The sequence below is a fragment of the Mobula birostris genome, chromosome 21, assembly GCF_030028105.1.
Source record: "Mobula birostris isolate sMobBir1 chromosome 21, sMobBir1.hap1, whole genome shotgun sequence".
Taxonomy (NCBI): Eukaryota; Metazoa; Chordata; class Chondrichthyes; order Myliobatiformes; family Myliobatidae; genus Mobula; species Mobula birostris.
In genome coordinates, this window is record NC_092390.1 from 27,878,905 (window position 1) to 27,893,838 (window position 14,934).

The window sequence follows — 14,934 nt, forward strand, 5'->3', positions numbered from 1 at the left end:
AACCTGGTGCTGTGAGGCAGCAAGACTAACAAGTTACACCCACCTCAACAGCACACACTCATTTATTTTCCATCTACAAGGAAATCATGCAAGAGCCACATTAGAATTGGAAGACCAGCCTGCCACTACACCTTAGATATTTAAATTTGTATAGGATTCCAATATGGACTTGACTAGTCTATAAAATGAAAAGACCTTCAATAACGTCCATACCCTTGATAGAATAATGTAACTGCAGTTTAATAGTAATTACACAGCTGAAACCTTAACCTATCCAGATCTCTGAAAAAAAAGATAAAACACAAGAGATTCAGCAGATGCCGAAAATCCAGAGTAACACACATAAAATGCTGGATGAACTCAGCAAGTCAGGCAGCATTTATGGAGAGGATTAAACAGTTAATGCTTCAGGCTGAGACCCTTCATCAGGACTGAGTTCCTCCAGCATTTTGTGTGTTACTCTTTTTTTAAAAAGTGAGGTTGGCCCGCAGATGTTGAATTTGAAAGTGAACTTTTTTTAAAATTTGCCAACAAGTGCCACTTACATAAACATTCATTCAATGTTCAACTCCTAGTAAGGTAAATGGGAAAAAGCTCCTGGTGAACTGGTACCTTTCATAGTATCAAGAACCCTTAAAGTGCTTCAAAGATAATTAAATATTTTTGAAGTGTCGTCACTGTTTTAAAGTAGGGAATGTGGCAATTAATGTGTACACAGTGGGCTCCTACCAACAGAAGTGTGATAATGGATGGATAATCTGCTTTCTTAGCAATGATGTCTGTGTATAAATATTGACCAGGACCAATGGGTTAACTCCTCTGCTCTTATCCAAATGGTACATGATATCTTTTGTATCTATTGAAGGGAACAGACAAATTCATATAAACTAAAGTTCAAATTAGGTCCTTGAATTCTACTCCACAATTTAATAAGATCAATAATGGTCAGACTCTAACCTCAACTCCAAATTCTCAACTATCCATGCTAACCTTCCACCCCTTTATTGTCCAGCAACCTACCTCTATCTTAAAAATATTCACAGACTTTGCTTCAATTGGCCTTTAGGGGATTTCCAAAACCTCATAACACTCAGAGACAAAAAAATGTTCAGCCTTATCTCCATCTTTAATGGGCAGTCCTTTATTTTTACACAGTTATTCCAAGTTCCAGATTCTCCTATCAAAGCTGGCAAATGAGGGTTTCTGGCATCTAAGAGGGACAGTGAAGAAAATCAATTTAAGCAAACAAACTATGCTAGAGGAATTATTGGGGAGAAAGCCTTCAAATCCCCAAGGCCTGATAATCTGCATTCCAAAGCACTAAAGGAAGTAGTCCGGGAAATAGTGGATGCATTTCAAAATTTTTTAGTGTTAAGTAGTTCCTACAGACTGGAGAGTAGCTGATGTGACCTCAGTATGTAAATCCATAACCATCGCTCACAGGAAGTACACCACCAATTGAACCACACTTGGAGTGGAGATGCAACCTGCTCAGTAGAATATATGGAGCACTGCATTTAATGTTAAAAATTACTTGAATCAAGATGAACTGAATGTTACATTTTGATTAATCTAGAAAATTGCTGGCTGCCTTGAAGAATCAGCTGAATGGCAGATTGAGCTACTATTTCTGGATAACTATAGCATCATTAGAATTCATTCCAGTTTAGTCTAAACCTTTATCCCTTGAACGTCAGGTCAGGTCAGGGCCGTGCTTTGCTACTGGTACCACGTAGCCCAGTACTACCTGTCTCAGATCAGGTTGTTGGCGATTCAATCGGCACACGCCCTGGTGCACTTCGGTTAACCAGGGAGGAGGGTGTGTAGGCACCCAGCAGGACTAAAAAACAAATCCTGTCAAAGGGCGGATGAACTCTTTGTGAGTTAACGGCCACCTACTGTCTGTGTGAGGAGTGGCGTGCCACACAGTCTTTCACTTTGCGCCTTGTAAGGCATGCACGACGCCGGCCCCCTAGGCCTGAGTCGGCGTAGTAGTAGTTTATCCCTTGCCTGTAATCTGTGTAATGGATCAATAGCATCAATGCGCAACCAGCCCACTTTCTATCCTCCTGAATTAATTTGAAGGCATATTGAGTAGAGGAAGAACATAGACTCAGGATTAGGCCACTGGCTAGTTTAGGCCTGTGGAGTCATTCAGTTTAGATCCTTATTGCTCTATCTTTACTCTGTTTACAATCCTGGTTTTACAATCAGAAGTTATGCTCAGTTCTGAAATGTTCAATTGACTATAGCCACTGCAGCTTTTTAGGCTTTTCCAGATCTCCACCAGTTCTAATTTTAAGGTCATGCCCCTTTGTTTTGCATTTTCTTACAGAATACAATTTGCCAATCTATCCTAGAAACTCCTTTCATGATCATAAATACCTCAATTTGTTCAAGCTTTCATCTTCTATACATCAGCGGATACTACGCTTGGTTACAAAACCACCCCGTTCTTTAAGCCACTTGGCTTAAAGAATAGAGTTTCTCTAAAAGAGGGTTAAGTACATGGATGGGAAGGGTGTCAAGGGCTAGGGTCCAAGAGCAAGTCAGTGACACTAGGCAGACTAACAGTTCAGCACGGACTGGATGGACCAAAAGGCCTGTTTCTGTGCTGTAATGCTCTATGACTCCGAGCCAGTGATTCATGTCAATAGCAGCACAATTTCCATCCCTCTGCCCACCAGTGCGGTGCAGCAAGATGCCACCATTTGAATAGTTTTCCGCATGTGCCCACAAGTCTTTGGTAACACAGCAAAAAAGTAGTTCCATCAAATAGGGAGAGTAAGAAATATGTTCCCCTTGCCATTACAGACCAATTAACTTGGAATGAACATTTCTTGGCTCTTGAAAATGCATTCATAACTAAACCCCACAGATTCAGAGCAAAGTGGTACACCTTCCAGAAATCCATTGCTTTTTGAGCAATAAGCCCATTAGAGCTCTGGCTTTAAGAACAACTTCCTAATGAAGCTGTCAGCAGAAGTGCATCATGTGTTTCAGCTACATACAGTGGGAAAATTTAAATCACATCCACTCAAGCCAGGAAATCTTCAATGGTAAGATGCTGCCATGCATCTGTCTCCATATGAGAACGGACATTGTATGGGGTGCTTAGTTTTAATTCTCCTGTTAGGTCCTGTCGGTCTGCATAAACTAAGTGAATGACTCAGGAAAAGCTGCATTTATTATCTGTCCCAGTTGCTACGGCCATTTCGTAGCTTGCTGGGATTTTTCTGCTGCCATTAAACACTAACCGCAAAGTCACATGTTAGCCAGACCGTGTAGGCAAGCCAGGTTTCCATTCCCTGAAGCACATTATTCAGCTAGTTTGCTTTTTACTGCAGTCCAGCAGGTTGGATCGTAATTTGTTTCTAATGCCAGCCCAGAATTAACAGAAGTAATTAATTTAGTTTGAAATTTATCATTCCGTGAATTGAACTCATGACTTCTGGGAAGCTAATCTAGAACCATAAAAGTCCAATGATAGCTGGGATGTAAGTTCAGTAACCTCATCACCATGGCGACAAACACAAACCAACAATACAAAAATATTTATGGTTTAACATTTGAGAGAACTACTCAGAAAAAGTTTCAATGTTTACTGCATTGATCACATACAGTAGCTAAACTATTAATGAATTATTGATTTGTCAAATTAATGAGCCATTTAACCCGTTAATAAAAGTTTCCAGTAGAAGTAGCCATCAATGAACGTTCTATTGACCTATGTATTGAAGTTAATGCCTACCATGAGGTATTGTCTAGCTAGACAGACAGACTCAATAGTGCCTTGGAGGTAGATTGTGGACTTCTTCTGGGGATTGCTGGGATCTGGGAAATGGATCTGAGCTCCAGCTCTCTGCATTATGTGCTTAATGTTATTCCCATTGCGGCCCATCATGAAGAGATGGTGTTGAGGTGCAATGTCCAGCTGGGTGCTGACGGGTATGGCACTCCCCAGACTTCCAGCTAGGTGCTCCAGCAACATGGCGGTGCCTTCCTGAAACAAAACCAGACAATTTGCATTAGGCACGCTGCATTCTGAGAAAACGTTCTGCCCAGAAAGCAGACTGATGTCTATCACACGAACAGCTCAGGAACAAGGGCATTCAGCATAAATGCCCCATGCCCACAGACTCCTTTCACTCTGAGGAGAGGGTGGGCGAGAGTAGTAGCTGGATTGGTCTTGTAAGGAGCCCACAGTAACCCACAATTATGTGAATAACTTATCTAACTTTGTCAGCATATTCTGTTCTTCTCTCTCATGAGCCTATCAAGTTTTCCTTAAATTCATGCTATTTACCTTAATTACCATGCACGTCCCACATGTCTGAGCTCTCTTTGAGTAAGAAAGTTCCTCCTGCTGGATCTATTGACGACTCCTTCTCTTAATCTGTTTAGCTCTATTTTCAGCCACAAATGAAAGTATATTTCTCTGCATTTATGCAATCAGATCCCTTTATTTCCTTATTGACATTCATTAGCATGCCCATCCTAATTCTTGTCTCAGGAAAAGACTCCCAACCTTTCTCCCTCGATATCATGATGTAGAACTTGTCGATGCATGCAACTTCTTAATCAAGTTACAAAACTGAAAAATGTATTTTAGCATCATCCGTGTTGCCTCTGTTCCACCTTGTTCAAACTTGGAAGTGACAGGTAAGCATTGCAAATGCTTCATCCGAGACTGCAAGAAACTGCAGAGAGGTGTGGACACAGCTCAAGACATCACAGAAACCAACCTCGCATTATGAACTCTGCCTCTGCAAAGCAAACAACTTAATCCCAGACCCTACCCACCCCTGGACATTCTCTTTCTCCTCTCTCCCTTTGGGCAGAAAATACTAAACCCTGAAAGCACATACCAAGAGGCTGAAGATGAGCATCGATTGGGCTATTATAAAATTACTGCATGGTCTTCTAGGAAAACTTAGATGGGCTCTTGACCTCACAATTAACCTTGTTATGGCTTTGCACTTTACTTTCCCAGTTATTCTGCACTCTGTTGCTGTTTTCCCTTGTATTACCTCAGTGCACTGTTATAATGAAATGATCTGTATGGATGGCATGCACCTCAGTACACGAGTACAATAAACTACTTTCAATTCTGTTCAACTTTAGCATACTGTACATTTTGTTCAATGAACAAAGAGTTGAGTCAAAGCAGCGCTCAGCTGATCTTGGGAAAGCGTGATCAATCATTGGGTTCCAGTATTATGTCAGGTTATATTTAGGGGGATGTCAAGGCACTGGAGAGAGATCAGAAAAGGTAACAGGAAGCTAAGGTAGCCCTTCATAGAGCACAGAAGTTAAGAGGAGGTTTTATATTGGTGCTTAGAAAAATAAGCAGGGAGAAACTGTTTATATCAGCAGAAGGATTAGGGCAAAGGGAACAAAGAACTAAAATAATATACAAATGAACATGAGCAGAAGTTTTTTTTTGCTGTTTTTATAGAGATTTTTTATGATCCAAAATCAACTGCCTGAAAAGGTGATGGAAGCAGTTTCAATAGTAATTTTCAAAAGAGAATTCAACAAGTACTTCAAGAGGAAACATATGCAGGGCTGGGAAGCAAGAATAGGGTAATTGGATAGCTTTTCCAAAGTACTTGGTTCAAATTCCTACCTTATTTGTTGAAAGATTCTATTCATTATAAGCTAGTCCGGAGAGACATTTTATAAAACTTTTAAAAATGTTTACTGTGCGCTTTACAAAAGGCAAAATCAGCATCTTCACAGCCCTGGGGCCATTCTCACCTTGACTGCTGCAGCATTGTTCTGAGAGCCTCGAACAATTACGGTGGCACCATACATACGTGATCGTTGTTTGAAGGATATGGAAATGTTGTATGTTTGGGATAGGTGCTGGATCGTTGGTGAGTTAGGGTCAGGAATTGGCTGCAAGATGCCAGCAATGGGCAAGTCGAACATCATCACCAGAGGGAGCAGCTCCTAGGTGATAGAACATTGCACAGTAGCTGTTACTACTAAAATACTACAAAAATATTGTTTTCTCTTATTGATAATAAGAAGGACTAACCATTTCTGTTCAGGAATTCCATTCACTGCAATATGTACAAATAAATATGCAATGTATGATTTTTTTTAAAAGGAAGGTTAATTAAATAACTTGCTGCAGGCTCCAAACTTTTTTTTAATTAAACTTTATTTCTGAATTCATCTCTGCGTGTAATTTGATACAGTAATTTTATATCATCCACCTTCAGGAAATGTATGCTTTTGTCTTCTGCCTTGTACTGTGTGAAAGGGGTAACTGTATCATTTTTATCACGGGGTCAGTTGTTTCTTGAATCTAGAATCATAAAATCAATAGCACAAGACCTATTTAGCCAAATGTGCTCTGCCAGCTCTTTGAGTGATCTACTGAACTTGTCCACCTACCCACACTGAGTTATCGGATATTGCCAGGACTTGAGGACCCGAGTTATAGGGAGAGGTTGAATAGATTAGGACTTTTGTTCTCTGGAGCATAGGAGAATGAGGGGAGATTTGAGGAATACAAAATTATGAGGGATACAGACAGGGTAAATACAAACTGACTTTTTCCACAGAGATTGGGTCAGACTAGAACTAGAGGTCATAGGTTAAGGGTGAAAGGTGAAATACTTAAGGGGAATCTAAGGAGGGCATTTCTTCACTCAGATGGTGGTGAGAATGTGGAACGAGTTGCCAGTGCTCAATTTCAAGACTGAAGAGAAATTTGGATATGTTAATAAATTGAATGGGTATGGAAGACTATGGTCCAGGTGTGGGCCGTTGGGACTGGGTAAGGTAACGGTTTGGCACAGAATAGATGGATCGAAGGGCCTGTTTCCATGCTGTAATGCTCTATGACTCAATGACCTTTGAAGAGGGGAAGTCTTCTGACTGGAGCCCACCTAGTGCTCTCCCTATCCAGACTGCCTTTGCCATTGATGATGGAACACTGCAGCCAATATCGTGAAACCGAGCAAATGTCACACCTGCATTCCCACTCCACATCCTGGAGCTCTTCGAATGAACTAAAAGGCTGGTGAATGGCTCCACTATCTGGAGTGACAACAGCTCAATTGCAACAAATATCTCGTTCACCGCTAAGAATTGTTCCAAAGTTCCTTATGCTGTTGTGTTCTGTCTTTGTTCGGCAATATTCTAAAGGCCTCCAACTACCCACATCTAGAAAGAGCTACATAAAACAGTCCCTAGGATGCTCCATCAATCCCCTTCGTGAAAAGCAATTGCAAATTTAGTAGAGGACAGCTTGATCTTCTCCATTGACCTAGGTTCAATCCATTGGGTATGTTCTTCCTGTCCTATTCTAGTTCAATGGGAAAGAAGCTTAGCTTACACAACAGTTAGATGTTCATCTTTTCAAACTCATATTCCAATAGTAGTGTGTTTGGTTTGGTCACGTGAACAACTGTGTACGTGTATTGCTTGGAACTGAAACTAAAGATCTGTGCGATTATGCTCACAACGCCACGATACCCGAGACCATACGTTACAGAAGGCATCAGCCCTGACGGGGCTCCTGTCAGTATCGAGGGAGTTTCACATCATTAAACCACCCAATCTGATGACAGTCAGCTCCAAAACTTACTCTTATGCGACTCCTGGCTGCTTCCACACCGGATGGCTGCCCTGCTATGGAGACCTGTTGATCAAAGGCAAGCCAGTGCAATCAGTTAGTAATAGGTTTGGAAACATTTCTGCCATGGAGAAAATCTTCAGGCAAACTACTCAGACCTTGGCCAAATCCTTGCCCTCACGTGGTAATCCCTGGAAAATAGTACATGGTCCTGTCAACTCCTTAAACATCTTTTAAAAAATGCATCAACATATGCTAATAGTGAACAGACTACACAAATCTAATTAACTCCCAGACACCAACTCATCTGCAGATGGCAAAGGTCCAGGAACTCAGTCTGGTTTCCATGAGCTCATTTCATTTCCGTTCAGGCTCCTTTTTGGAAGCAATTCCGATGAGTGGTAGGATCACAGACTTGTAACACCAAAATCATCACGGAAGACCCTTCACGCTAAGCCCCCTTTCTTCCTCCAGGTGCTATCTGACCTGCTCAGTGTGCGCAGCAAGTTCTTTCATTTTCAAATTCTCAGCTACCGTAGTATTTTATTTTTCGTTCCCCGCTTAAAGTCTCTGAACAATACTGCACACCTCAGGAGGGAAGACAATCCTTTTCCCCATTACCAAATAGCAGGTCTTCAAAATATCAGATTTGAACTCCATTATCAGGTACATCTGCTGTGAGCAATGCCGCAAATTCCGCATGGATAACCCTTAACCTGATGGCGTGAACATCAATTTTTCTAACCCAGTAATTTCTCCGCCCTCTCTTTTCACTCTTTTCCCCCATTTTAGCTTCCCTCTTACCCTTTCTCTTCTCCTCACCTGCCTCTGGTACCCCTCCTCCTCCCCCTTCTCCCATGGTCCACTCTGTTCTCCTATCAGATTCCTTCTTCTTCAGGACTTTACCTTTTCCACCTATCACGTCCAAGCTTCTCACTTCACCACCTCCCCCCCCAACCTCACCTTACCCCTCACCTGGCCTCAACTATGACTTGCCAGCTTGTACTCCTTCCCCTCCCCATCCGTGTTCTTCCCCACCCCCACTTGCCTTCTTCCCCTTTCCACTCCAGTCCTAATGAAGGGTCTCAGCTCAAAACGTCGACTGTTTATTCCTCCTCATAAATACTGCCTGACCTTCTAAGTTCATCCAGCATGTTATGTGTGTTACTCTGGATTTCCAGCATCTGCAGAATCTCTTGTGTTTACATTTTCTAAAGCCATTTATTACTAACACAGTACCCAACCTTAAACCTCATTATTCACTGTTATAATTTAAAAGTTATACATCTCTGCATCATCCATTTAATGTGAAGTTCAAGTTTTGACTACACTACTACAATTCCACTTATAGCTTGGCTCATACCAAAAGCACAAGAGCAGTTAATAGACCCAGAGAGTTCAGTGACAGCATCCCTTTTGATTACTGCATATACACTTGGTAGTCACTTTATGAAGTACACCTGCTTGTTAATGCAAATATTTAATTAGCCAATCGTGGCAGCAACTCAGTGCAAAAGTATGCAGACTTGATCAAGAGGTTCAGATGTTATTCAGACCAAATGGGGAAGAAATGTGATCTACTTGACTTTGACCGTGGAATGAATGCTGTTGCCAGATGGAGTGATTTGATTATCTCAGAAACTGCCGATGTCCTGGGATTTTCACACACATCAGTCTTTAGAGTTTATAGAGAATGGCGTGAAAAACAAAAAACATCCAGTGAGTGGCAGTTCTGTGGATGAAAACACCTTGTTAATGAGAGAGGACAGAGGAGAATGGCCAGACTGGTTCAAGCCGACAGAAAGGCAACAGGTAACCACCCATTACAACAGTGGTATACAGGAAAGCATCTCTGAACGCAAATACGTCAAACATCGAAGTGGATGGGCTACAGCAGCAAAATACCACAAACATCCACTCAGTGGCCACTGGTCTATAGGATACCTAAAAAGTGTATACTTCATTGGTGCTAGTGTTTATTAAATACTTCTGCAGTGCCTCAAATGCAAAACTGCTTCATAAATCCAGAAAATTTACACATAATGCAGATCATGGGTCAACTTGTCAGTACAAAGCCCAGTTAATAAACCTATCATGACCAGACAACCGTTTTAACATTTGCTGGTGAACGCAGCAGGCCAGGCAGCATCTCTAGGAAGAGGTACAGTCGACGTTTCAGGCCGAGACCCTTCGTCAGGACTCGGCCTGAGACATCGACTGTACCTCGTCCTAGAGATGCTTCCTGGCCTGCTGCGTTCACCAGCAACTTTAATGTGTATTGCTTGAATTTCCAGCATCTGCAGAATTCCTCTTGTTTGCGTTTTAACATTTTCAGTGTCTATTTCATAGTTTTCAATAACTTGCACAGTAGGTGCAAATTCGTTTCAAACTATATAGCAATATTTTTGGATGAAAATGGAGGCTTATGGTTCAGGTGCAGGTCGATGGGACTGGGTTGAAAAGTAGTTTGGCACCGACTACCTGGATGGAATTGCCCATCACTGTGCTGCAGTGTTCTCTGACCCTAAGAAGTATTCGCAAATATCTAAGATACGAATACATTCTTTCAAAAGCAACATTGAGATATTGCCCGAAAACAGGAAATTTTCATTTCCTTTACGTGCCTCACATTTCGCAGCCCGGCCTCTGGTGGAAGTAACTACCCTCAACTGGGACACATCATTAGCATCTTCAGTTGCAGGGGAGCAAGCAATGACGTTTATTGTGTAGATCATTAAAGGCTACTGATAGGATTGGAGCAAATCTAAAGGTGGCTAGTACAGCGTCTGAGAACTGGGTTTGCTATGGACCTTGGGTTTTGATTGCCTTAGTAGACCTTAGTGAAGTTTGCATGTTCTCCCTACAATTATGAGGGTTTTCTCCACATTCTCCGGCTTCTTCCCACATCCCAAATCTGTGTGGGTACTAAGTTAACTGGCCACTGTAAACTGCCACTGACATGTAGGCTCTGGGCCTGTATTCACTGGAGTTCAAACGAATAAGGGAGGGGTGGTAAATCTCATTGAAACCTACCGAATATTGAAAGGCCTAGATAGAATGGACATGGAGAGGATGTTTCCCAGAGTGAGGGTGTCTAGAACCAGAGACCACAGCCTCAGAATAGAAGGACGTCCCTTTAGAACAGAGATGAGAAGGAATTTCTTTGGTCAGAGAGTGGTAAGTCTGTGAAATTAGCTGAGGGTATATTTAAAGTGCAAGTTGGCAAGTTCTTGATTAGTAAGGGCATCAAAGATTACAGGGAGAAGGCAGGAGAATGAGGATTAGAAGGAAAATAAGTCAGCCATGATCAAATGGCAGAGCAGAGTGGATGGTCTGAATGGTGAGTAGTAGAATAGTTGACGAGAATGGGATGAGCATAATGTATAGGATTAATGCACCATCAGTGTACATTGGTGGTCGATGGTTAGCACAGACACGGTGGGCCAAAGAGCCTGTTTCTGTGCTATCTGTGTAATTCTCTCCAGACAGCAGTTATTTAAGATCATTTCGAATTAACGGTTGGTAAATATGAAACCAAATAAGTGCACTGTATCTACGAGTATCAGCAGTCAGAAGTGATTCAATTAATTTGCAAAAGAGATAGCTTTTCTGTTTAAAAGCAGAAGCTCAGGTGCAGCTTCAACTCTAACTCCAAATAACCCATTGCTCTGTTCCAGCATCACTAGCTTTGCCATTCACTAATTACAAAAGCTATCAGTGGATGGAAATAACAGATTTGCCTGCAAAGCATTAACATTTTCAGGAGAAAGATCAGCACCTCAAAAAATACACCAATAATTTTACATAGTGGAGGTGGCATGCCATCTGAAACTTTGACAAACTTCTATAGGTGCACAGTGGAGCATATCCTAACTAGTTACATCATGGTCTGATATGGAAACACCGATGCTCAGGAACAGAAAAGTCGACAGAAAGTGGCGGATACAGCCCAGTCCATCTCAAGTAAAGCCCTCCCCAGCACTGAGCACATTTACATAGAGCACTGCCACAAGAAAGCATATCTATCATCAAGGACCCCCACCATCCGGGTATTCTCCCTTCTCGCTACTACCAACGGGCAGAAGTTACAGGATTCTTAGGTCCCAAACCACCAGCTTCAGGAACTGTTATTATCATACAACCACCAGGCTCCTGAACCAACGTGGATAACTTCACTCACTTCAACTCTGAACTGATTCCATAACCGACAGATTCACAACTCATGCTTCTACAACTGATGTTCTCAGTATAATTTATTTTTTACTTGCACTATTTGTCTTCTTTTGCACATTGATTGCTTTGTCAGTCTTTGTTTATGAGTAACCTTTTCAAATATTCTATTTTATTTTTCTTTACTTTCCTGCAAATGCTTGCAAGCAAAAGAATCTCAGGGTGGTATATATAGAAACACATATATTTGCTCATGTACTTTGATAATAAATTTAAAGTTAAAGCCCATGTCTCCTGACACCAGGATATGACAGTCAAAGAAGAAGCATTGACAACTTGCACTTTAACTTGGAATCAACTTGAGACATTTCACATGAACATAACACCATATAGAACTGATCAAGAGCTTGGCTAACATCACAGGCTTTAAGGAGCACCTTGAAAAGGGAAAGGAAGTTAGGTTTGGGGAGGAAATTCCAGGGCTCAGGGCCAGAACAGCTGAAAGCACGATTGCTTGTGGAGGGAGCACAGAACATTAGGAATGTAAAGTTTTTGAGGGCTGGAGGAAGTTTGAGATGGAGAGCGGCCAGAGCACCAAGCAATTTGAGAACAAGGATGGGAATTTCATACAAAACGATTCAGTACAGAGGTGATGGGTGAACGGATATGGACTAAGATAGGACAGCAGAGATTTCAGTGCATGGGAGTTTATAAAGAATGCAAAGCTGGCCTAGGTAACACCAGAACAGTTAATTCAAAGAGATAACTGAACCATCGGTGAGGTCAGAAGGTTCCAGCAGCAGATATTTCGGAATGTTATTATCAACGTAGACATATGTCATCATATACTACCTGAGAAAAATACTGCAGGCATTCACAGTCGAATATAGAAATGCGATGGAATCATCGAAAAACTAGGCACAAAGACTGAAAAGCAACCTATGTACAAAAGAAGGCAAATCACACAAAATGGAGAGATAGATGGATAGATACTACTCAGAACAAGTTGTAAGTTGAAAGTGGGACCATAGCTTGTGGTAGCACTTAGGCTTTTATCCCAGAGAAGACAGGGTCAGAAGCCTGACTGTGTCAAATAGGACAATGCCTGCTTCATCTCCAGACAGTAGCAAAGGGTTGGGGGCTTGGGACACTGGTAGGGGGGAAGCTGATGCTGTGGCTATATCTTCCCATTAGAGAAAGTATGTCGTCGAGGAGAGCTCAAAGGGTGGAGAATAGAAGGTCCATCCTCTTGACTTGTCCACTATTAGTGCACGGGCTGAAGAACAGAAAGTTGAAGAAGCAATTAATTTCTATGGCACTTTGGTATACAGTCCCTCTCTAACCATTTCAAAGTCAAAATGGAGCACTTTACGTGAGCAGTTACTGTTTAAGCAAAGATTCAGTGCAAAGCAAGGAAATGAATTTTCAGGTAATATAGCTTTGGTGTGATATTGACTGAGAGTTAGATGTCAGCCAGGAAAGCCTGTTCTTCTTTGATTATTTCCATCAGATATGAAGACAACTGAGATCTTCATATCATGTTCCACTGAAAAGCAAGGTAGTGCAGCAATGAAAAGACTGGAGGAGGATGTGAACCCTCAACTTTCTGACGCAAACTAACACACTGCAAATTTCTGAGTGCCTTACAATGTATCTGAGGAAGATCACAATAAGAATGTATTATAAACTTATTTCCTGAAGTCTACTCTGTCTTCAAATACATTGAGAACACCATCGAGGTCATCAATAGCCGATGTCTCTAGAAGGCTGTATCAATCATTAAGGATCCTCGCTATCCAAAACGTGCTCTCTTCTCATTGTTACCATCAGGAAAGAGGTTCAGGAGCCTGAAGACACATACTCAACATTTTAGGAAAAGCTTCTTCCCCTCTGCCATTGTCCATTTGTGAATGGATGGTCAACCCATGAACACTGCCCCTCTTTTTGCCCTACTTTTTCTTAAATATTTCTTATTGTAACTTACAACAATTTTTATACAGTTTGTATATTGCTGCAAAACGACAAACTTTCTGACACAGTGACAATAAACCTGATTCTGAAGTGAAGACCGATTCAGTAATAAACCAACTCTAAGACTGGGTAACCATCAAGTGGCCTGGAAGCCAAAGGCACTGAAACTATGCTTGAAGTGCTGGCTCCCATGAGAATGAAGTTGAGGGGTGGGGAATGAGAAGGGCAAAGTAAGCAACAACTGGCTCAACCACACCCGGCCACCATGAAGCAGAAAGCGCGGGAGTTACCTGGTTGCTCTTTTCGGTCTGGTTATTCCGATTGGAGTCGGGGAAGTGAATGTGACAGCCTGTGTCCTCCATTACTTTTTTGATGTTGTTTCCTCCTTTGCCGATTACATGGGAGTGCTCTGTATGTGACACATCCATCTTCAGGGTTACCCGATTACTCTGTTTCAAAGGACAGGAGGAAAATTATTGTAACTTAATGATTACTTGGTTCACAAACTTTTTAATTTTTTTTCCTTACTGAACACACTCAAATTATAAGCTGGATTTGTCTCCAACAATGCTTTATTGTTGAAACAGGAAAATGAGACACAGATTGTATAGCAGTGGGCTGGTATTACCAGTTGTTAATTCTGTGCCTGCCTTCATACATTCAACTGAAGCTGCAATCATCCCATAATTTCACCCCAAACTGGGTTGGAACATGGCCTGCGTTCCCTGAGATGGGAATTCCAGAGGTGGGATGAGAGGAAGGGGAGATGGACATCCATTGTGCCCAGAAGGAAGCCTAAACAACAGATGAGCAATTCTTATGCCAGGAACAGACCAAACTAAAATGTGAATATCAGGGCCGAGTACATCCCACTGACGTTCATGTATTATTCATATCAGAAGGGTGGAGAGAGAGAGACAGAAAAATAGTTTGGCACGAGCTAGATGGGCCAAATGGCCTGTTTCTGTGAAACGAGAGGGGAGAAGGGAGACGGGGTGGAGGAGAGAGGGGTAGGAAGAGGAGAGACGGGAGGAGGAGGACAGAGGGGGGAAGGGAGAGAGAAAATGGGAGCAGGAAAGGGAGGGATAGAGTGCTGAAGGGAGGGAGAGAGTGGGAGGGAGGGAGTGGGAGAGGGAAAGGGAGAGAGAGGGAAAGGGAGAGAGAGGGGAGGGAAAGAGAAGGGAGGGAAAGAGAAGGGAGGG

The 14,934-nt window shown here is 42.0% G+C and overlaps 1 protein-coding gene across 4 annotated transcripts in view; it reads right to left on the bottom strand.

Moving 5' to 3' along the window:
* Positions 1 to 14,934, bottom strand: part of LOC140185694 (protein bicaudal C homolog 1-like) — a 340,760-nt gene that overhangs the window by 53,452 nt on the left and 272,374 nt on the right. For 2 of the 4 annotated variants that reach the window (XM_072239225.1, XM_072239224.1), the window contains exons 5-9: positions 14,023 to 14,181; positions 7,750 to 7,782; positions 7,604 to 7,657; positions 5,761 to 5,955; positions 3,752 to 4,003 (exon numbers count right to left, since the gene is read on the bottom strand). In XM_072239225.1, coding sequence (XP_072095326.1) covers positions 3,752 to 4,003; positions 5,761 to 5,955; positions 7,604 to 7,657; positions 7,750 to 7,782; positions 14,023 to 14,181 — 693 coding nt within the window. The remainder of the gene's footprint in view (positions 1 to 3,751; positions 4,004 to 5,760; positions 5,956 to 7,603; positions 7,658 to 7,749; positions 7,783 to 14,022; positions 14,182 to 14,934) is intronic. The other 2 variants (XM_072239227.1, XM_072239226.1) reach the window with 1 other exon arrangement.